Source organism: Somniosus microcephalus, chromosome 6 (assembly GCF_052327205.1).
Source record: "Somniosus microcephalus isolate GS21.2 chromosome 6, FLI_Smic_1.0, whole genome shotgun sequence".
Taxonomy (NCBI): domain Eukaryota; kingdom Metazoa; phylum Chordata; class Chondrichthyes; order Squaliformes; family Somniosidae; genus Somniosus; species Somniosus microcephalus.
Window position 1 is genome coordinate 30919461 of NC_140992.1, and position 24106 is coordinate 30943566.

Genomic DNA, 24106 nt, shown 5'->3' on the forward strand with positions numbered 1-24106 from the left:
TTCATAATTTTAAAGACCTCTATTAGATTACCCCTCAGCCTTTTTTCAAGAGAATAGAGACCCAGCCTGTTCATCCTTTCCTGATGTGTATACCCTCGCATTTCTGGTATCATAAGAACATAAGAAATAGGAGCAGGAGTAGAACACAAGAAATAGGAGCAGGAGTAGGCCAATCGGCCCCTCGAGCCTGCTCCGCCATTCAATAAGATCATGGCTGATCTGATCCTAACTGCCAATCCACTATCACAGAACCGTCTCCTGAATCTAACAGAATTAGACACACGAAATAGGAGCAGGATCAGGCTACACGGCCCCTGGGCCCGCTCCGCTACCCACCGGGCCATGACCGATCCGAACCTAGACTCATGTCCAAATTCCTGCCCGCTCCCTGTAACCCTTAATTCCCTTTACTTCTAGGAAACTGTCTATTTCTGTTTTAAATTTATGTAATGATGTAGCTTCTACAGCTTTTTGGGGCAGCATATTCCATGGACCTACCACCATCTGAGTGAAGTAGTTCCTCCTCATCTCAGTTTTGAAAGAGCAGCCCCTTATTCTAAGACTATGCCCCCTAGTTCTAGTTTCACCCATCATCGGGAACATCTTCCCTGCATCCACCCGATCCAACCCCTTCACAATCTTTTGTTTCAATAAGATCGCCTCTCATTCTTCTGAGCTCCAATGAGTAGAGTCCCAATCTACTCAACCGCTCCTCATATGTCCACCCCCTCATCCCCGGGATTAACCGAGTGAACCTTCTTTGTACTGACTCGAGAGCAAGTATGTCTTTTCTTAAGTATGGACACCAAAACTGTATGCAGTATTCCAGGTGCGGTCTCACCAATACCTTGTACAACTGAAGCAATACCTCCCTATTTTTATATTCTATCCCCCTAGCAATGAAAGCCAACATTCCATTGGCCTTCTTAATCACTTGCTGCACCTGCATACTAACCTTTTGAGTTTCGTGCACCAGGACCCCCAGATCCCTTTGTACTTCAGTACTTTCCAGTTTCTTGCCATTAAGATAATAACTTGCTTTACGATTTTTCCTGCCAAAGTGCATAACCTCACACTTTCCAGTATTGTATTCCATCTGCCAAATCTCTGCCTACTTACTTAGCCTGTCGATGTCCTTGTCCATCTTCTCTGTACCCTCTCCAGTGCCTCTAACCTTTTTATAATATGGTGAACAGAACTGTACGCAGTACTCCAAGTGTGGTCTAACCAAGGTTCGATACAGGTTTAGCATAACTTCCCTACTTTTCAATTCTATACCTCAATAAATAAACCCTAGTGCTTGGTTTGCTTTTTTTATGGCCTTGCTAACCTGTGTCACAAGCTTTAATGATTTGTGTATTTGTACTCCGAGATCCCTTTGTTCCTCTACCCCCACCTAGACTCGCACCCTCCAAGTAATAAGTAACCTCCCTATTCTTCCTACCAAAATGTAATACCTCACATTTATCTGTGTTGAACTTCGTTTGCCAATTATATGCCCATTCTGCAAGTTTATTAATGTCCTCCTGTAATTTGTTGCAGTCCTCCTCAGTATTAACTATCCCCCACAATTCGGTGTCATCTGCAAATTTAGAAATTGTGTTTTTGATTCCAAAGTCTAAATCGTTATTATAACTTGTGAACAACAGTGTTCCCAGCACTAATCCTTGTGGAACACCACTACCTACCTTCTGCCACTGTGAATCGCTACCTTTTACCCCTACTCTCTGCTTTCTGTCCTGAAGCCAGCTAGCAATCCATTCTGCTACTTTGTCCCCTGACTCCGCATTCGCTGATCTTGTTCATCAGTCTATTATGGGGACCTTATCGAAGGCCTTTTGAAAATCTAGATAAATGAAATCTACTGCATTACCATTGTCTACTCACTGTTACCTTTTCAAAAAAAATTCAATGAGGTTGGGCAAGCAAGACTTTCCCTTTTGAAATCCATGCTGACTATTCATTACTATGTTTTTGGTTTCTGGATGCACTTCTATTTTCTCCTTTAGTAGAGATTCCATTTTTCTTATCACTGATAAGCTGACTGGTCTATAATTCCCTGGACATGTTCTATCCCTTTAAATATAGATATTACGTTAGCTATCCGCCAGTCCTCTGACACTACACCTTTTTCTAAAGAATTATTAAATATGTGTAGTAATGCCTCTGCTATCTCTTCCCTAGATTCTTTTAAAATGCGCGGATGTAATCCATCCGGACCAGGGGTTTTATCCTGAGTTTGATTATTTAATGTATCCCCTCTTTTTTTTTAAATTTTAAATGCACTTATCTCATTACTAATCTCATCATCCAATGTCATATCCACCTGTTCCATCTCCCTGGTAAATACTGAAGCGGAATAATTATTTAATATTTCTGCCATCTCTCTATCGTTACCTGTGGTATTATCCTGTCTTTCCCTTAATGGCTCTATTCTCATCCCAACCTTTTTTATTGATATGCCTGTAAAATATTTTACTATTTTTTATGTTCCTCGATAATTTATTTTCATAGTTCCTCTTTGCCTTCCTAATTGTTTTTTTGACTTCTCTCCTAATCTCTTCGTAGTCTCCCTTATCATGCACTCCCCTGCTGTTTATGTACTTAATGTATGCCTCTTTCTTTACCCTCAATTGTTCCCTTGTGGCTTTATTCATCCATGGAGTCTCATTAGTGTTTAGTTTGTTCTTTCCTTTTAGTGGAATATAGTGTTCCTGCACTCTGAACACCGTTTTAAATGTTTCCCATTGTTGTTTGCCAATATTGTTGCCCATTTTATTTTCCCAAGTTCTATTCTCAGCCCCTCAAAATCAGCTTTTCTCCAATCTATTACCCTAGTTTTGGTCATACTTATGTCCTTCTCAATTATCTTAAAGCATATTATAATATGGTCACTATTGCTTCGACATTCCCTTACTTTTACTTCTCTTATCTGCTCTGGTTCATTCCCCATTACTAGATCCAATAGCAAATCCTCCCTTTTTGGGCTTTTTACATATTGGATTAGAAAGGAGTCCTGTACACATTGTAGGAACTCCATTCCCTTATCCCCTTTACCTACCTCTTCTGTCCAATTAATATCTGGGTAGTTGAAATCCCCCATGATGATTATTCAGTTTTTTTTACTCATTGATTCTCTGTGTTTCTCTTCCCTACCCACTACCCCTGCGTATATCTTGTCCCATCGGCAGGACAGACCCACCAGAGCTCTCTTCACTGCCCCTGGGTATGCCATGTCCCATCGGCAGCACAGACCCACCAGAGGTGGCGGTACAGTGGTATACAGTCGGGAGGGAGTGGCCCTGGGAGTCCTCAACATTGACTCCAGACCCATGAGGTCTCATGGCTTCAGGTCAAGCATGGGCAAGGAAACTTCCTGCTGATTCCCACCTACTGCTCTCCCTCAGCTGATTAATCCGTACTCCTCCATGTTGAACACCACTTGGAAGAAGCACTGAGGGTAGTAAGTACTCTCCACTTGCCTGGATGAGTGCAGCTCCAACAACACTCAAGAAGCTCGACACCATCCAGGACAAAGCAGCCTGCTTGATCGGCACCCCATCCACCATCTTAAACATTCATTCCCTCCACCACTGGCGCACAGTGGCTGCAGTGTGTACCATCTACAAGATGCACTGCAGCAACTCGCCAAGGCTTCTTTGACAGCATCTCCCAAACCTGCGACTTCTACCACCTAGGAGGACAAGGGCAGCAGGGGCCTGGGAACACATCACCTGCAAGTTCCCCTCCAAGTTACACACCATCCTGACTTGGAAATATATTGCTGTTCCTTCATTGTACCTGGGTCAAAATCCTGGAACTCCCTCCCTAACAGTACTGTGGGAATAACTTAACCACATGGACTGCAGCAGTTCAAGAAGGCGGCTCATCACCACCTTCTCGAGGGCAATTAGGGATGGGCAATAAATGTTGGCCTTGCCAGCAACGCCCACATCTCAGGAATGAATTTTTTAAAAAACAAAACAGCCAAGCTATTTTGTAACATCCCAATGTGTTTTTAAATTGTCTTTTCTCCACATCCTTTGCAAATTCTTAGAATCCATAATTCGAGATGAAGTTAGTAAGCATTTAGAAATGCATGTTATTTTAGGACAGCCAGCATGGATTTGCTAAGGACAAGTTATGTCTCAAATTAGAGTTTGAGCTAACTGGAAAATCAGAAATTACAACATGGGGAGAGGCCATTCGGCCCACCAGACGTACTAGTGCTACCTCTTCAACTGGAGCTGCCTGTCCTTTTTGTGCATCCATTGATAGTCTTTTGAACAAATAATTAAAATTCTGTATGAAACCTTTGTTCCTCAAAACAGTGTAGTTCTCTTTTGTAAATAGATATTGCTGTAAAGAGTCGACTAACCAACACTTCAGAAAAGTTTGTTTTGCCTCTAAGGAAAATACATCCCTGGATGGATCAACCACAACAGCAGCTTATATTTATGTAGTGCCTTTAATGTAATAAAATGTCCCACGGTGCTTCATAGGAGTGTTATATTTAAAAAAAAAAAAAAAAAAAAAAAAAAATTGACATCGAGCCACATGAGATGTTAGGGCAGATGACCAAAAGCTTGGTTGAAGTGGTAGGTTTTAAGGAGTGTCTTAAAGGAGGAAAGGGAAGTGGAAAGATTTTAGGGAGGGAATTTCAGAGCTTGGGACCTAGGCAGCTGAAGGCATGACCGAAAATGGCGGAGCATTTAAAATTGGGGTTGTTCAAAAGGCCAAAATAGGTGGAGTGTAGAGGTCTAGAGGGATTATAGTGCTGGAGGCAATTAGGAGGGGTGAGGTAATGGAGGGATTTGAAAACAATGATCACAATAAATACCCTACGTTTGGTAGGTTTATAAAGGCAAACAGAGTTTGGAGATTTTTTTAAAAGCCATACATTTAAAAGTTGGCTGTGCATTTGAGATCCTTTGGTGTACTTTCTTCTCGTACATTTTTGTACAGCTTTGTTCAAGAAGGGAGATAAACTAGTTTGCCTAATGTACGTTTTGGGCAAATTCTTAGAATCCATAATTCGAGAGGAAGGCAGTAAGCATTGAGTAAATGCATGTGTTAATTAAGGACCGTCAGCACAGATTTGCTAAAGGCAAGTTAGGTCTGGCGTATTAGAATTTGAGCTGACTGGATAGATAAAGGGAATGCAGTATTTGTAGTGTATGTGGATCTTCAGAAGGCATTCTGAAGGATAAAATTGCAATATCACCACCTTTGATAATGGGCCGCATTTTGTTGTAGAAGTAATAGTGAGGCTAACAACACTCGCCGTTATTAAAGTGTAAATTGGACAGCAACTTCCGGCAACTGCACATGCGCAGTTAAACGCGGAAATCAGGACGTTGCTGTCCACGTTGCCCTGCTCCTCCAAAAGCTTCGCTATACCAGTATCTCGCCAAGAGACTCGCCATTGAAACAAATGGAACAGCATGAAGTTGCTGTACTTGCGGGATATATACCAACTAAACACACCAGAAAAAGTTGGGGCTTGTCCATTCCAGTGTAAGTACATTTTTAATGCATGATAATTCTTGATTACTGCCAAACAACCTCTCTGGCATGGAAAGTTAACTTTTACAAGTCTGGTGTCTCATTCATTCAGATTTTAGTTACTGGAGATTTTAAAAAATATTTTACTTTTTCTCTGTCTCTCTCTCAATCCCATCTTTCTTTCTCTTTATTTCGCTATCTGTAACCTGATTTGACATTGTATTAAATATTCTAACAGACACTTCCTGGTTCAGACTCTGCACTGCTGGTTAGTTAAGGAGATACACAGTTGCTTGGCCTGTTCACACAGGTCCCAGATCCCCTGTAGAGTATGCTGTGCCGAAATGACTTTCTAGTTGACCACTCCATCCTTCTCCAACGCCTCTCCACCGTCATCCAGCTGGGTGGGACTGCACTCATCTGGTTCCATTCTTATCTATCTAATCGTAGCCAGAGAATCACCTGCACCAGCTTCTCTTCCCACTCCTGCATCGTTACCTCTGGGGGTCCCCCAAGGATCTATCCTTGCCCCCCTCCTATTTCTCATCTACATGCTGCCCCTTGGCGACATCATCCGAAAACACAGCGTCAGTTTCCACATGTACGCTGACGACACCCAGCTCTACCTCACTACCACTTCTCTCGACCCCTCCACGGTCTCTAAATTGTCAGACTGCTTGTCTGACATCCAGTTCTGGATGAGCAGACTTTTTCTCCAATTAAATATTGGGAAGACTGAAGCCATTGCTTTTGGTCCCCGCCACAAACTCTCTTCCCTTGCCATTGATTCCATTCCTCTTCCTAACATCTGCCTGAGGCTGAACCACACTCTTTGCAACCTTGGTGTCATATTTGACCCTGAAATGAGCTTCCGACCACATATCCGCAGCATAACTAAGACTGCTTATTTCCACCTCCATAACATCGCCTGTCTCCGCCCTTGCCTCAACTCATCCGCTGCTGAAACCCTCCTCCATGCCTTTGTTACCTCTAGACTTGACTATTCCAATGCACTCCTGGCTGGCCTCCCACATTCTACGCTACGTAAACTTGAGGTCATCCAAAACTCGGCTGCCCGTGTCCTAAATCGCACCAAGTCCCGTTCACCCATCACCCCTGTGCTCGCTGACCTACATTGGCTCCCGGTTAAGCAATGCCTCGATTTCAAAATTCTCATCCTTGTTTTCAAATCTCTCCATGGACTCGCCTCTCCCTATCTCTGTAATCTCCTTCAGCCCCACAACCCCCTGAGATATCTGCGCTCCTCTAATTCTGCCCTCTTGAGCATCCCTGATTATAATCGCTCAACCATTGGTGGCTGTAGCTTCTGTTACCTCGGCCCTAAGCTCTGGAATTCCCTGCCTAAACCTCTCCGCCTCTCTTTCCTCCTTTTAAGACGCTCCTTACAACCTACCTCTTTGACCAAGCTTTTGGTCACTTGCCCTAATTTCTCCTTATGTGGCTCGGTGTCAAATTTTTTGTCTTATAATACTCCTGTGAAGCTCCCTGCAATGTTTTACTATGTTAAAGGTGCTATATAAATACAAGTTGTTGTTGTTATTAGTGAGTTCCAATGCAAAATCCCATAGAAAGTCTGTTGGCAAGAGTAGATGTAATGAATGGCTGGCGCCATTTGTTCACTACTGAGAGCAAAATCCAGCCCATTCTAATAGTGACAGAAAAGTGTTACTTGGGCTCAGTCATTTAACTCTTGCCTCTGAGTCAGAAGTTTGAGTTCACACATAATCTAGGCTGATATTTCAGTGCAGTACTGAGGGAGTACTGTATTGTTGACGATACTATCTTTTGAATGAGACGTTCAACCTGTCTGCCTGTTCAGGTGAACATAAAGGATCTCGAGGCCCTATTTGAAGAGCAGATGTATTCTGGTGTCCTGGCCAACATTTAATCCCTCGATCAACAGCACCAGAAACTGATTAACTGGTCATTCTTCTCATTGCTGTTTGTCTGTCCTTGCTATGTGCAAATTGGCTGCTGCATTTGCCTACAAAGCAACAGTGACCACACTTCAAATAATTCATTAGGTGTAAAGCACTTTTGGATGTCCTGAGGATGTGAAAGGTGCTATTTAAATGCAAGGTCATTCTTTTTCTAAAAGGGCACTGATTTGAGGAATTGGTGAGATTGTTTATTAATTGGGGTGCTGTAATTTCCTGATAATTCTGCAAGCCAGTGGCATAGTGGGGGAGCTTGGTCCTATCTAGACGAGCAGCAGGCAGCAACTCTGGTAAGATGTGCAGTCTTAACTGGTTAAACTCCAGCACTATTCCTGCACATGCTTGGCTTGGCTCAGGCAACCTGTGTTTAAACTCTCAAGACTTGAGTAAGTGTCGATACTGGGCAAACCGAAATCCTACAGGTGGATGTGATTCCTCAGTGACCGATTTGGAGAGGTTTAAATATAGTGATGAGTTTCCATGCAGGTCAGACACCAAAAATAAACAAGCACTAATAACATGCTGTTAATTGCCTTTGTTTACTAATCTGTGTCTTTTCAGATGATCCCCATGTGAAGTACTCTGCTGTAAGCAGCTTTGTTTTTCTTCGATTCTTTGCAGTCGCAATGGTCTCACCTCACACCTTCCATCTCCGGCCCCATCTCCCAGTAAGTTGTGCAACATATGTTCAGGATCATTTTGAAACAAAGTTGTTTGATAACCCAGGACTTGACACAATGAAATAAGCTGACTTGATTTGACTAACTTTTATTTGGTAAGGAGAATAAGGATGAGGACAATGTGTAATGAGATAAGGGTATGCACAGATGATAATTGTGGTGACTTCAGTCAACTCTATATAAACAGCAAATGCCCAGATGGAAATGAGGCATGAGAAACTGAATTGGCACAGTGGTACATGACACATGCTGTCTGACCTGAGTGTTCCCAGCATTTTCTGTTTCAATTTGAGTTCCAGCATTTGCAATATTTTGCTTTGGTTTTAGTACATGACTGCTTGTTGACTAAGTTAGAGACAGGACTAGGGGTAACTCGCATCTTGACCAGGTTCTTGCAAATCATTACGGCAACATACATCACTTAGTAATAGTGGGCCCTTGAGAACTAGTGATTACAGCTTCTGAAATTCAGCACTGATGGGGGACCAAGACAAATTTAAGATGTTGAAAAGGGAAACTACAAAAGAGTGAAAGATGTTTAATTTGAGGAAAGTTGAGCAATTCTCAAGCCATATATAATGTTAAATATGCATAATCAGCATGTACCCAAGAGAAACATATATTAACCAGACCCTCCCCAAAATGGATGAATAGGGCAATTAAAATAGAAATTAGGTATAACAGTGGAAAGTTAATGAGTAGTAAAAAGTCTACTTAAATCAGATGTCCGAGAACACTCAAGGTAATAGATGTCTGGAATGATCATCCAGGTAGGGTAGTAGATATGTGGAGACTAAGGCCTAGAAATTCGGTGGCGCCCCATTTGGGGTGCCAAGCTCGCCTGGGTGCCGGAATTACCGCTCCGGGCGGAGCTGCTTGCGCCATCCCGATATTCAGTTTCAGCGCCCCAAACGGAAGCGGGGCGCTGCTCGAGGTGCCCCGCGTCCCTCTTGGGGCGCTGCAACTGAATATCGCAGCGCGCCGCGCCACACGCTGCGGCACGGCGTGCTGTGGTACTGCAGGCCTTCCTCCCCTTAAAGGGGAGGGGCCTTGTGCAGCGCGATCTCCGATCGCGAGTGCCGGCAAAAGAGCCCGGTGCCGAGAAGTGCCGGGCTCTTGGGACACAGCTGGCACTGCCCGGGGGGTGGGGGGGTGCTCAGGAGGCCGGGGACGGCGGCGCGAGGAGGTGCTGGCAGGCGGCCAGCAAAAATAATGGCCGCCCTGCACCTCCCCTTTAATTACCGCCGCAGGTAGGCCCCGTGAACAGGTCGCAGATTGCGACCGGCGCTACAGCGGGGGGCGCAACCAAATATCGCGATCGGTGGCGGCGCAGCGCAACAGGCTAACGCCGCCATTAGTGCCCCACTAAATTCCGCGGGAGGCGTGGCCAGTGGCGCTAAAGTCACTGAGTGCCCTCTTTAGGCGCTAACTGGTGGCGCAGCCCACTGAATTTCTAGGCCTAAAACTTTAGTGCTGTTCAGAATGCACTTGGATGCTAAGCTGAGTGTGTTGAGATGCTACTCGAGACCAGCCTCTAGGCGCCATGGCTTCTCGTCATCCTTCACATTATGTTCTAGCCCGAGAAACTGGCAGGTGATGCTAACTATTCAGTTTAATATAAATATTTCTCTTTTTTCTCTCCCACCCCCTCCCATTTCCTTGTAGGATGCTCAGACATCTCGAGCCTTGACCCTAATTTCTAAAACAATCCAAACCTTGGGAAGCTGGGGCAGTTTATCGAAAAACAAACTGGTCAGCACCATCTCTCTTTTTTGAAATATTTTAGGGTATTTTTGCTTCATATTTGTGTACTAATTTACAATCTGTTATGATTTGCAGTCAAGCTTCAAGGAATCCTATATGTGTGATTTTTTTAAACTGTTCCAAGAAGAAAAATGTATTGATTCAGTTATAAAGGTGAGTTTAATAATTTAAACTAATTAGAAATTCTGATAATTTAAAAATTTATAAATGTATTATACTATTAAAGTGTATTGTGATGTATCCTACAAATAGAGAATTTTGTTAGTTAAATTTATTCTACGGTTGATTTTAATGTAATATTGTGTTAATGTTGTCAACATTCCATTTTCTTTGGCCCAAAAATTGCAGTCGGTGGCATAGCTATGGAGAATGCTGCCGGCCTACGAAAAGAATACGAACTTGTGCGAGGCCCAGAACAGAGACTTGCTCTTCGGCGCTGCAGAGTTGTGCGCAGCGCATTACATCACGGAGGCCAGGAGCGCAGCGTACAGCCTATGCGTTAGGGAAGACACGCCCACAAAAGCTGTAAAAACTAAGCCACACAAACTTCTTTCAGTCTCTTCTATTGGAATTACATTTTAAAAACTTTTAATGACTTATTTAAACTGGTATAACAGAAAATGCTGGAAAAACTCAGCAGGCCAGGCAACATCCGTGGAAAGAGAAATAGTCAACGTTTCCTGCCTTTCCTCTCAGTTCTGTAGAAGGGTTTCGACCCGAAACGTTGACTTTATTTCTCTCTCCACGGATGTTGCCTGGCCTGCTGAGTTTTTCCAGCATTTTCTGTTATTTTGGATTTCCAGCATCCGCAGTATTTTGCTATCGTATTTAAACTGGTACTTGGACTTATTTCATATCAGCATTTTGGGGTTTTTTTTCATCCAAACTCTCAATTTATTAGTCCCTATGTATACAACTTCCTGTTTTGATACGCAATAAAGGTCTAACACTCCTACAAGTAATGTTGTTGAACTTCAGAAAGAGATTGCCAGCCATATAATCAATGTTAATTTTCAAGATTAAAATATATTATTCTGACCTCGTTTAGACTGGTAATAGATAAATCTGTTTTCCTTGTTATAGGTGCACTATATTTTTTGTTCATTTTTGAGTTGAAAGGACAGAATTGGTCACTGAAATCTGATAGATGTTCACTTTAACTTTCTTATTCAACTTCCCAAGTAATTAAAATGAAGCTCAACCGACAAAAAAAGTTTCCCACCCAAAACATACACAATATCCATACATAGATTGTCTTTTAAGATGTGAAACAGGCTCCTGCACCTGCTTTCACTAGCCATAACATTTTTGGACATAATTGCTGAGCAGTTGGTGGGCAATTAGCCTAACTCTGCGCCAGCAATGAGTATTTCCCTGTTGGTGCGGATCATCTGTCGCGGTATACCTTGACAGATCGCAAGTTCGGGATCTAGCGCAAGCGCATGCAGAAATCCCAAACTTGCGGTATATTTCAAAGTCGGTATGACGGCGTGCTCCGAGTACGCCATCATACCCACCACAAAATCTGCACCATGATGTTGGAATGGGAGAAGAAAAAAGATTAGAATGTATTCTACCTGGAAACTGTTAGAAATGCTCATCTTACATTTCTGGGAAATTGGAGATAAAAGCATGTATAGTAGACATAAAAGATAGGAGTAGGCCATTCGGCCCCTCGAGCCTGCTCCGCCATTCAATGAGATCGTGGCTGATCATCCAAATTCAGTACCCTGTCCCTGCCTTCTCCCCATATCCCTTGATCCCTTTAGCCTTAAGAAATATATCCAACTCCTTCTTGAATATATTTAATGAATTGGCCTCCACTGCCTTCTGTGGTAGAGAATTCCACAGGTTCACTACTCTCTGGGTGAAGAAATTCCTCCTCATTTCTGTCCTAAATGGCTTACCCCTTATCTTTAGACTGTGACCCCTGGTTCTGGACTCCCTGGCCATCGGGAACATCCTTCCTGTGTCCAGTCCTGTCAGAATTTTATAAGTTTCAATGAGATCCCCTCTCATTCTTCTAAACTCCAGCGAGTACAAGCCCAATCGACCCAATCTCTCCTCATACGTCATTCCTGCCATCCCAGGTATCAGTCTGGTGAATCTTCGCTGCACTCACTCCATGGCAAGAACATCCTTCCTCAGATAAGGTGACCAAAACCTTTCGTCTGAACTCAATTCTTTCAGTCCTGTAATCACTTCCTTCCCTTCTCATTCAAAAGATATGCTGGATACAGTTAAGTTCTCTGATCTTTGTTACTCATGTGGTTCTGTCTGGATACGATGAACTGGTTGAATATTCGTGATCAGCACAGTTTACAGGAGGTGCAATTTTTGTATTTTATTAATGAAAAATGCCCCCACCCATCTCCCACATATATTCTTGAACTATGTAGTGAATCTATGAATTCACCAACTATGTCTATAGTTTGAAAATTATAATCTATTTTTGTTTTTAGTTTATAGATGAAATATCTTCTGCACAAAGTAAGGAGCCCAGTGGTGTAGATGAACCAATTATTCTCAAAGAAGGGTAAGAGTTAAAGCAAGTTACTAAAACCAGGAGAGCATTATGATATTAAAGGACACATTGTGTAACAGATATGTCATGATGTGGAACTGGTGAGGGTATCCAAGAGCTATGAATGTCTGAGAACAGGCATTTTGACAAAACAATGAGAAACATAGCATTCAGACCAGAGCTAGCTCAGTAGAAGTAGATAAACTTACACCTCACCCCCATCGATGGGGGATACCTGGACAATTTGTCACATTGTTGGGTGGCTGCCATTGTCATAGCTGAACTGGGATAGCTTGGCTAGGGGGGTGGCTGGTTCTGATACAATAACTAATGAGACAAATGTTTTGGCCAAATCCTTGAACAACAGGTAACTAACTCCTTGAGACTATGAAAGCAAAAAAAATTGTTTCTCTTTTGCAGAGAAATTATTAAAAGAGCTCAGGGAAGAAATCGAATCCGTAAAGTGCATAATTTTAAGAAGCGATGGCTCCGTTTGACCAACCGAGAAATCTCTTACCACAGGCAGTCAGGTATGTCTGTTAAACTTGTTTTCATCAGTAGCATCAACAACTGCTAATGTCATATTCTAGCTTTAAATTGCATTGAAGAATAAAGAATGCAAATCTTTGTCTTGTTTAAATACAAATTCAACTATAAAGCATTAACCATTTTTTTGTATCCTGGAGATCAGTTATAAATGAAGTAGTTTGCTTATTGTTTAAAATACATTTGTGAAATAATTGTACAGCACGTTCACGTGATGACGTCCTGATTTAGTCTATGCCACCCAAAATGGAAGTTGTTGAGTAGAAGTTAGATGTGCTGCAACAGTGAAGAGGGGTATTCATGAGTAATCACCTCCAAACAGTTAGTGCAAGAATACCATTGGCAGAACTTTTGAGAGCATGACATTGTGCCTGCTATCTTTTTTTTTATTCATTGATGGGATGTGGGCGTCGCTGGCTGGCTGGCTAGGCCTGCATTTAGTGCCCATCCCTAATTGCCCTTGAGAAGATGGTGATGAGCTGCCGCCTTGAACTGCTGCAGTCCATATGGTGTAGGTACACCCACAATGCTGTTAGGAAGGGAGTTCCAGGATTTTGGCCCAGCTACAGTGAAGGAACGGCAATACAGGTCCAAGTCAGGATGGTGTGTGGCTTGGAGGGGAACTTGTAGGTGGTGATGTTCCCATGCGTCTGCTGCCCTTGTCCTTCTAAGTGGTAGAGGTTGCGGGTTTGGAAGGTGCTGTTGAAGGAGCTTTGGCGAGTTGCTGCAGTGCATCTTGTAGATGGTACACACTGTAGCCACAGTGCGCCGGTGGTGGAGGGAGTGAATGTTGAAGGTGGTGGATGGAGTGCCAATCAAGCGGGCTGCTTTATCCTGAATGGTGTCGAGCTTCTTGAGTGTTGTTGGAGCTGCACTCATCCAGGCAAGTGGAGAGTATTCCATCACACTCCTGACTTGTGCCTTGTAGATGGTGGGAAGGCTTTGGGGAGTCAGGAGGTGAGACACTCGCCGCAGAATTCCCAGCCTCTGGCCTGCTCTTGTAGCCACAGTATTTATATGGCTGGTCCAGTTCAGTTTCTGATCAATGGTAACCCCCAGGATGTTGATAGTGGGGGATTCAGCGATGGTAATGCCATTGAATGTCAAGGGGAGATGGTTAGAGTCTCGCTTGTTGGAGATGGTCATTGCCTGGCACTTGTGTGGTGCGAATCTTACTTGCCACTTGTCAGCCCAAGTCTGAATGTTGTCCTCATGCGAGGGACATCATAGAGAGAGCCAAAAAGGAGAGAAATAATCAAAAATAAAGTAACAATAATTTAGCAATGCATTGCTGCTTGGTAGGCAGTGCTGAAGAATATACACTTATTCCAGTATTTTTACTTGTTCCTCATGCAACTGAAATGATTTCAATTGCCCACACTTGGGGAACAGATTTGAAGCAAGTTGAATTATTACCTCCTTAATTGACACATGTTGAGGTTTTCCCATGTTGCCATGGCCTATTCTTTGGCACGCCCTCCCTCCACCCCTCAACCTCCCCTTCCCACCTTTAAAAGCCCTCTTAAAAAACATTTATTGGACCAAGTTTAAAGTCACCTCATAACCCTCCCACAAAGCCTAAGTGCCCACTCCTTTTCTACTCTCTGAAACCCATTGGGCTTTTTTCCAAGTTAATATTAATGATGATGTCTAAATGCAAGTTGTTAAGTGAGTCATGGAAGCACCATTTATGCCCATGATGTTCAGTAAAATGAGCTGATATTTAAGTAATGGAAAAAAAAACTGCATTCATTAATAGCTTTGCGCAAAGAAGCCACAGTGAAAGATTTTTTGGGCAATGGAGACATCTCATTGATGCAGTGGAGTAGGGCTTTCGAGCTGGGGTAAAGGCACATTGCATAGAGGAGATAGAGCTTTGCTGTAAATCTGCGCTGTAGTATTGCTAGTGCTTGATACTGATACCAACTATCAAGTGGTAGCATATTCTCTTTAGCACTGGCATTCCTCAAGTTCAGTACAAAATTCATCCACTAAAAGTTTGCTTTCGAAGTTTGCAGCTGACAAGTTCGGAGGCACAGTAAGTTTTTGTGGATGAGAGCAGGAAATTATAAAGGGACATAGACTAAGTGAGTGGCCAAAACTTTGGCAGCTGGAGTTTAACGTGGGGAAGTGTGAGGTCATCCACTTTGGACCTGAGGAAGACAAGTCGGTATATTTTCTTAATGGTGAGAAACTGGGCGTTGTGGAGGAGCAAAGAGATTTAGATGTCAATGTACACAAATTACTAAAAGCTAATGCACCAGTCCAAAAAGCGATCAAAATGGTTCTTGGAATGTTGGCCTTTGTATTCCAGCCCCCTGGAGATAGAGGGGAGGAAGTTATGCTTCAGTTGTACAGAGCGTTGATTAAACCCATCTGGAGTATTGTGTTCAGTTTAGGGTACCGAACCGTAGGAAAAATGTGTTTTATATTGGCCTTGGTAGGGGTACAGTGCAGATTCACCAGAATTATGCCTTGGCTTAAAGGGTTAAGTTATTGGGACAGATTATATAAATCTGGCTTGCATTCTCTTGAGTTTAGAAGGTTGAGGGGTGATCTAATCGAGGTGTTTAAAATGATAAAGGGATCCGATAGAGTAGCTACAAATTTTTCCTCTGGTAGGGGAATCAAAAACAAGAGAACATAATCTTAAAGTTAGAGCTAGGCCATTTAGGAGTGAAATCAGAAAGCACTTTTTCACAAAAGGGTAGCGGAAATCTGGAACTCGCTCGCCCAAAAGGCTGTGGATGCCGGGGCCAATGGAAATTTTCAAGACCGAGATCGATAGATTTTTGTTGGGTAAGGGTATGAAGGGTAATGAAACCAAGGCAGGTAAATGGAGTTGAGGTACAGATCAACCATGATCTAATTGAATGGTGGAACAGGCTCAAGCAGCTGAATACCCTGCTCCTATTCCTATGTGAAAGTTTGCTCATAAAACGCAAGTCTGTAGACAAGACAATGTAGAAAAGTAGAATAATTTATGATATTAAACAAAAACTTTGGACTCCGCACTTGCAGTAGCAACTACTTGTTTGCATATATATATATATAGCACCTTTAACATAGAAAACATCGCAAGATGTTTTATAGAGCAGATTATAAATGCTAAAACAGTGGAAGAATAGAGGAGCTGACCAAAAACATGGTCAAGACAGCTGAAACAGCATCACTGATGGGGCAGAAAGAGGATGCACAGAAGGCTAGTGCCAAAGAACCAAGGGGCATGGGGCTGGAATATAAGGAATACAAGAGATCAGGAAGCTAACGATATGGACATTTGTAAAAGTAGAGTCTGGAGGTAATGGAAGTATGGATAAGAATTTTAATTAACAGCAAGTGGGAGCAATCAAATGGACAAGGGAGTGTAAGTAACTGGCCTTGGTGATTGATACGATATGAAATTTGAAGCTCAGTTAGAGTCCAACCAAGTTCAACATGGAGGAATTCAAATTTAGAAACAAATCCCCTCCTGGACCTGAATAGCACATATATGATTCAATGTACTGCTGAACACGTAACAATTTTCTCTTTATTCGGAAGCATTTAAATAATTACTTCAAAATTATCACGGATGGTGATGTTTACATGTAGTTGTGCTTCTGGAGAAGCACAAATGTCAGTAAATGGATTAAGTGCTACAGATAGAATGGTTATCTTGCAATTGTCAGAAAATTCTCTCCTTGTCCATATCTTACCAAGTGAAAAATTCTGAATGGAAATTTCATAATGGCTGGTTTTCTGCCAGTTTAAATCGTCAACCCCATGTAAGATCTTAATGATCTCTGAGTTCTTGGACAAGACATTAATAGGTAGCAGCCAGTATGTTTGAGCAATAGAACAAGATTTATTAAACTTACAGCGTAATCAATACTTAACAAAAGGCGATAGTTTTAACGAGTAGCTCACAGCCCTTGGTCTCTGGAACCTCTCGGACACAGATGACATTGTCTTAAGTCTGTTCCTTTGTTCTCGCAGTAAGTCTCTGTAAAGTTGTTCTTTGAGTATCGAGATTTTAACCCTTTTCTTATCAAAAGTTGGTTTGGCCAGTGTCCATATATGGTCTTTAACAAATCACCTTTTTTAATTGGTTCTAATGGTCAAAATGCCATTGTCACTCAGACTAAGGTAGCATTCCGCCTTTCCAGTATTTTTCCGTCAGCCCTATCCTGCAGTCTTGTTATCTTGTTTACAGTTTTTCACCCCATTGGAATTTACCATATCTCTTTCATTTCCTGCCTCCCCTGGTACAAGGCCTTTATACCAAGGGCCCATAGCAGCGCTGTTTCACTAGTCTTGAGGTATCCAGACTATCTCACTTTAATCTATCAGTTAAATACCTTATCTCCATGATCTCTCTCATTTTATGTCCTTATACTAATTACTTTTTAAATATCTTTGCAATTAGTTTTGTTAAGCGAATTCTTATTTCTACTTAGCATCATATGTTATTTAGCAATTTAACCGTCACTCGCAGCCTGTGGCTGTTTGTTATCAAAACTTAGTCAAAACTGCTTTTGACTGTCCTCGCAGTTGCATTCTGAACAAGTCTTGGTATTTTAGTTGACCAGGAGTAATTATGGGTAATATTATTTGGTCAATGGCTACACTTGAATTTATACATATATGATTCTCATCTACTAAATATCTCTAAATATCAGCCTTTCGTACACCCATGTTAGTTTGTGCAGAAAATGTTTTCTACTCAATGTTGAGATCCATACCATGCAAAAGTGATTCTTAAGCTGCGAGGGACTTGCTTGTCCCAGGGAAATTGTAAGCACAGACTCTTAAAACAATTTTGTTATGCATCTCAAGTTTCTGATTTGCTGTTAATCATTGCTCAATTCCAGTTGAGGTGGGGTTCTCTGTTGCATGGCTCTGAGGATGGATAAGAGCCAGATGTGCACTGGGCTATCCAACCATGTTACGTACCAAGACTTCTGTAGCTATGTCCAGTCATGGGTTAAAATGTTGGGCTTAGTTTTATTTTGACGATCGACCCAATTCACTGCTTTCAGAAAAGTTGTGTAATTTTAGTGTTCCATTTGTTTTCTGATAAACATGATTTGTGTAAAAGATACTCTGCCGGATTAGCTTTTAATTTTGAGTGTGTATGCACAGAGGTATGTGACATGTTGCCTTCTACCAGCAACATTTTACATGCTTAACACCAAAGCTTGCTGCATTATTGGCAATGTGGTAAACTACTCTGAGTGCTGTTTTTCACGTAGCAATGGATTGTTTTGTAGTGAGAAAAACCAAGCGTAATGCTGACCAACAACAAAGACCATGAACCTAAAATTTGCCAGTTACCTGGAATCTGGCAGTATAGTCATAGTCCAGTCAGTGAACATGAAAGGAGCTGCTCCCTAGTTAACTTTATTTTGGGTTTGGAGAGCCAATTCATACTGGCACCACCAAAACCTGATTCTACACTCTGGGTTTCAGTGAATATGAAAAAGATTTTGCATTGATATGGTGCCTTTCATGACCTCAGGATGGCCCAAAGCACTTCACAGCCAGTGAAGTATTTTTGAAGTGTAAACGCTCTTATAAATGTAGAGATACAGTACATATTGTTTTGGCTAAAATCTCTAGGATTAGCAACCAATTTGACGAAGATTTTTCATTGAATTTTTTAAAAAATCTTCATTGCTGACAAAGTTTCAGCATTGCCCTGCTCTACTCTGCCCTTCGAAATCCAAACAACAGATGGTCGCGTTTAGACTTTGTGTGGCATCAAGGAGCCCGAGTAAAATTGATCTCAATGGGAATCGGGGAGGAAACTCTCCACTGGCTGGAGTCATACCTAGCACAAAGGAAGATGGTTGTGGTTGTTGGAGGCCAATCATCTCTGCTCCAGGACATCACTGCAGAAGTTCCTCAGGGGAGTGTCCTTGATCCAGCCGTCTTCAGCTGCATCATCAATGACCTTCCCTCCATCATAAGGTTAAAAGTGGGGATATTCACTGATGATTGCAGTGTTCAGTCCCATTCGCAACTCCTCAGATAATGAAGCAGTCCGTGCCCACATGCAGCAAGACCTGGACGACATTCAGGCTTGGGCTGATAAGTAACATTCGCGCCACACAACTGCCAAGCAATGACCAACAAGAGAAAGTCTAAGCATTTCCCCATGACATTCAATGACATTACCATAGCCGAGTCCCCCACCATTAACATCCTGGGGCTCACCATTGATCAGAAACTTAACTGGACCAGCCACGTAAATATTGTGGCTCCAAGAACGGGTCAGAGGCTGGGCATTCTGCAGTGAGTGTCTCACCTGACTCCCCAAAACCTTTTCACCATCTACAAATCACAATCAGGAGTGTGATGGAATACTGGACGAGTGCAGCTCCAACAGCACTCAAGAAGCTCGACACCATCCAGGAGAAAGCAGCCTGGTTGATTGGCACCCCATCCACCACCTTAAACATTCACTTCCTCCACCACCAGCGCACCGTGGCTGCAGTGTATACCATCTACAAGATGCACTGCAGCAACTCGCCAAGGCTTTCGACAGCACCTCCCAAACCCGCGACCTGTACCACCTAGAAGGACAAGGCAGCAGACGCAAGGGAACACCATCACTTCCAAGTTCCCCTCCAAGTCGCACACCATCCTGACTTGGAAATGTATCGCCGTTCCTTTGTCGCTGGGTCAAAATCCTGGAACAACCTCCCCAACAGCACTGTGCGAGTACCTTCACCACACGGACTGTAGCGGTTCAAGAAAGTGGCTCACCACCACCTTCCCAAGGGAAATTAGGGATGGGCAATAAATGCTGGCCTTGCCAGCAATGCCCACATCCCATGAATAAATTTAAAAAAAAACTACACTCTGCAATTTGGAACTCAAACCATCAGCTGCTGGGTGTTACATTTTTAGGTCTGCAGACCAACTCTAACTGACACAGCTCCACTTCTGCACAGCATCTTTAGTCCTGTGGTGAAGTGGAAACAAATGGCAGTAAGTGGCTGTGCAGGTTTGTCAGCATCTGGAACCATGCGTTAAGATTAGTAAATCCTTGAAATGAGGGAGTGGACATTTAGACTAGTGGATGAGGTACTGGTCAAGCAGACTGTTTTGTCCTGAATGGTGTTGAGCTTATAGTGTTGTTGCACCTGCACCCACCTAAGCAAGTGGAGAGTATTCCATCACACTCCTGACCTGTGCCTTGTAGATGGGGAGTCAGGAGATGAGCAGCTTGCTGCAGAATAGCTAACCTTTGACCTGCTCTAGTAACCATAATGTTTGTGGCTGGTCCAGTTAAGTTTCTGGACAATAGTGAACCCCAGAATATTGATGGTGGCGGACTGTGTTGGTAATGTCATTGAATGTCAAGGGGAGGTTGTTACACTCTCTCTTGTTGGAGTTGGTTTTTGCCTGGCGCTTGAGACGTGAATGTTCCTCGCCACATATATGTCCAAGCCTGGATGTTGTCCAGCTCTTGCTCCATGGGGGTAAGGACTGTTTCATTATCTAAAAATTTATGAATGGACCTTTAACACTGTGCAAACATCCCCACGTCTGATGTTATGATGGAGCTAAAATCATTGAAGTAGCTGAATATACAGGAAACTTTGGTTTATCCGGAGGTTGTATGTCCGGAATACTCGATCTAATGGCAAAAATCAGGAGCCGTTTTCTAAAGTTTTTTTTAGTTCTCTCTTAGCAACAGCTTCAGCTAGAGACGCTTGCAGCTGCCTCTTTAGAAGCTGTTGCTAAGCAACAGTGTTTGTTGTCAGATACGGAGATGAAAACCTCCGTATGCTTCAACATTAACTTTGTATGTCTGGCAGTTTTGATAGATCGGCAACACGCCGGTCCCGTTGGTGCCAGATATCTCAAAGTTTCCTGTAGTTGGGCTGAGGAACTCCTACAGCAATGTCCTGGGCTGAGATGATTGCTCTCCCAACAACAAATATCTTCCTTTGGGCCAGGTATAACGCCAGCCACTGGAGAATTTCTCCCTGATCCCCATTTACTGTAATAGGTCTCGAGCGGAGTGATCCTGGTGGAACTCAAACTGAGCATCGGTGAGTAAGTGCCACTTGAGAGCACTGTTGATGACTCAATTCCATCACTTTGCCGATGATTGGGAGTAGGCTGATGGGGCGTTAATTAGAGGAGTTGGATTTGTCCTGCTTTTGTGGACAGGACATACCTGGGCCATTTTCCGCATTGTTGGGTAGATAAGAGTGTTGCAACTGTACTAGAACAGCTTTGCTAGTGGCTTGGCTAGTCTGGAGCACAGGACTTTCGTACTACAGCCTGGATGCTATCGGGGGCCCATAGATTTTGCTGTGTCCAGTGCACTCAACCGCTTCTTGATGTCATGTGTAGTGAATCAAATTGGCTGAAGACTGGAATCTATAATGTTGTGGGCTTCAGGAGGAGGCCGAGAACTATCATCCATTCAGCACTTCTGGCTGAAGGTAGTTGCAAATGCTTCAGCTTGACTTTAACACGAACATGCTGGGTTCCGTCATCGTTGAGGATGGGGATATTCACTGAGTCTCCTCCTCCCATTAGTTGCTTAATTGTCCACCACCATTTGCAACTAGTGGTAGGGCTACAGAGCTTTTACTTGATCTGTTGTTTGTGAGATCACTTAGCTGTGTCTATAACATGCTGCTTTTGCTGTTTATCATGCATGTAGCCCTGTGTTATAGCCTTGCCAGGTTGACACCTTGTTTTCAGCTACACCTGGTGGTGCACTTGGTATGGTCTTCTACACTCCTCCTGAACCTGGCTAGATGGTGCTGGAGGAATGAGAGATATGCCAACCATGAGTTTGCAGATTGTGATGGTGTACAACTCTCCTGCTGCCGATGGTTTACAGTGCCTCATGGATGCCCAGTTTTGAGCTACTAGAAATGTTAATCTATCCCACAGCATGGTGGTAGTGCCACACGAAACAATGAAGATTGTCCTCAGTGTGAAGACTGTACTAGGACTCCAAGAAGGTGTCACTTCGACTAATGCTGTCATGCACAGATGCATCTGAGAGATTTTTGAGGATGAGGTTACATAGATTATTCCCTTGTGTTGGTTCGCTCACCATCTGCCACAAGTCCAGTCTGGCAGCTATATCTTCCAGGGTTCAATCACTGGTGGTACTACCAAGTCACTCTTTGTAATGGACATTGAAGTCCCCCACCCAGAGTACATTCTATGCACATACTATCTTTGGTACTTCCTCCAAGTGGTGTTCAACATGGAGTACTGATTTATTCGGCTAAGGGAGGGTGATAGATAGTAATCAGCAAAAATTTTCCCTACCCAAGTTTGACCTAATGCCAGGAGACTTAATGGGGACTGAAGTCAATGTTGAGGACTCCAAGGCCCACTTCCACCCAACTGTATACCACTCTGCCCCCCATCTCCGGTGGATCTGTTGTGCCGGTGGGACAGTACATACCTTGGGATGGTGATGGAGGAGTCTGGGATGTTAGATGATGGGTATTATTCTGTGAGTATGACTCAGTCTGTTGCTTGACTAGTCTGTGGGACACCTCTCCCAACTTTGGCACCAGTCCCCAGATGTTACTGAGGAGAACTTTGCAAGATCGACCCGGCTTGGTGTACCCTCATCGTGTCTGGTTTGATGCCTAGGTCGCAGCTGACTGGTCCGTCCAGGTTTATCTTTGTAACAGTTTGGTACAACTGTGTGGGTTGCTATGGCAGTTAAGAATGAACCATATTGATGTGGGACTGGAGTCACATTTAGGCCAGACTGGGTAAGGACTATAGGTTTCCTTTCCTAATTTTTGGTTGTCGATCTAACCTGATTTTAGCACAGAATGCGCTATGAAGCTACTCATTTCCTGTGCGTCCACCTGTCTGTCAGAATTTGGGTTCTCCTTACGACTCAACTTAAGTATTGAACTCACTTTAAGGTGGGAATAGACAGGAAAAAATGTAATCACTTTTGATCTGGATCATATATTTCAACAAGCATTAAGAGTGAGGCTGTGGGGAATGTACAAACTCTAAACCTTTTACTTTATACTCGACAGTAGGTGCTTCTTAATAGAAGCATTAGTGTTGTGCAAAATATTGCTTTAATTGTTCCTATTTAGTAAAAACTGGATTAACTGGATACCCAACTCTCACTGGAATGTTATTTTGTTACTGCTGGTTATGCAATTGTCCAAAATTATATACAGGTGAACCCTAACTGTGTTTGTTGAATCTGTTTGTACAGGTAAAGAGTCCCTGTACAGCATCCTGATTAAGAACATTGTTGCAGTTGAGAAACTTGAAGAAAGATGCTTCAGCAGAAAGAATGTAAGTGATAACTCCATTCTAAAGTAGCGTGTGGAAGTACATATCACTAAACAGGAGCTGTTTTTTCTTAAATATAAACCGAAAATGCTGGAAACACTCAGCAGGTCAGGCAGCATCTGTGGAGAGAGAAACAGAGTTAACGTTTCATGTCAGTGACCTTTTGTCAGAACCAGTCAGACGAAAGGTCATTGACCTGAAACGTTAACTCTGTTTCTCTCTCTGCAGATGCTGCCTTACCTGCTGAGCATTTCCGCACTTCTGTTTATATTTCAGATTTCCAGCATCCGCAGTATTTTGCCATTGTATCGCTGATTTTTTTCTTCTTGTTCTCTTATTTATTTGAGGTAAATGTTCATATTGTTGGGAAAACTTGATTTTTGTGTTCACTGTTTAAAAATTATATTGAATCTTTTTCATGCCCTGCTACTGCCAGGTTACTCGCAGTCTGAAGCTCTAAATACACCCTTTGCCTCAAATACAAGCTCACAGATCACATTTGATGTTTGTTGCCTTTCTAAATGAGATTTTTCAGTCACTGCTGAATTACATCCTGGTTGGGGTAGGAGTAGGGATGTAAGATGTTAATAAATCTTGAAAGATGGAAAAAAAATAAAAAAAAAAATCTTTCAAATGACTTTGAAAACTGAAGTTTCGGATGAAGGAAATGCTTGACCCACCAATAGTTTCAAGTCCTAAGTAGCGTTGCTCTTGCAAGTACAGAGCTGGCACACGTAATGAATAGTTGAATAATCCTTTTTGTGCTGAAACTAAGCTTAAAATATAATGTTGTCTTCTGAACTATTATGAGGATGGGGAGGAAGACAGCACCT

General features: G+C 42.8%; 1 protein-coding gene across 2 annotated transcripts in view; it reads left to right on the plus strand.

The window, feature by feature from the left end:
* Nucleotides 1-24106, plus strand: part of rasa2 (RAS p21 protein activator 2) — a 191712-nt gene that overhangs the window by 158027 nt on the left and 9579 nt on the right. For both annotated transcript variants that reach the window (XM_085989925.1, XM_085989926.1), the window contains 6 exons: nt 8025-8131; nt 9809-9895; nt 9983-10060; nt 12370-12443; nt 12852-12961; nt 23194-23276. In XM_085989925.1, coding sequence (XP_085846051.1) covers nt 8025-8131; nt 9809-9895; nt 9983-10060; nt 12370-12443; nt 12852-12961; nt 23194-23276 — 539 coding nt within the window. The remainder of the gene's footprint in view (nt 1-8024; nt 8132-9808; nt 9896-9982; nt 10061-12369; nt 12444-12851; nt 12962-23193; nt 23277-24106) is intronic.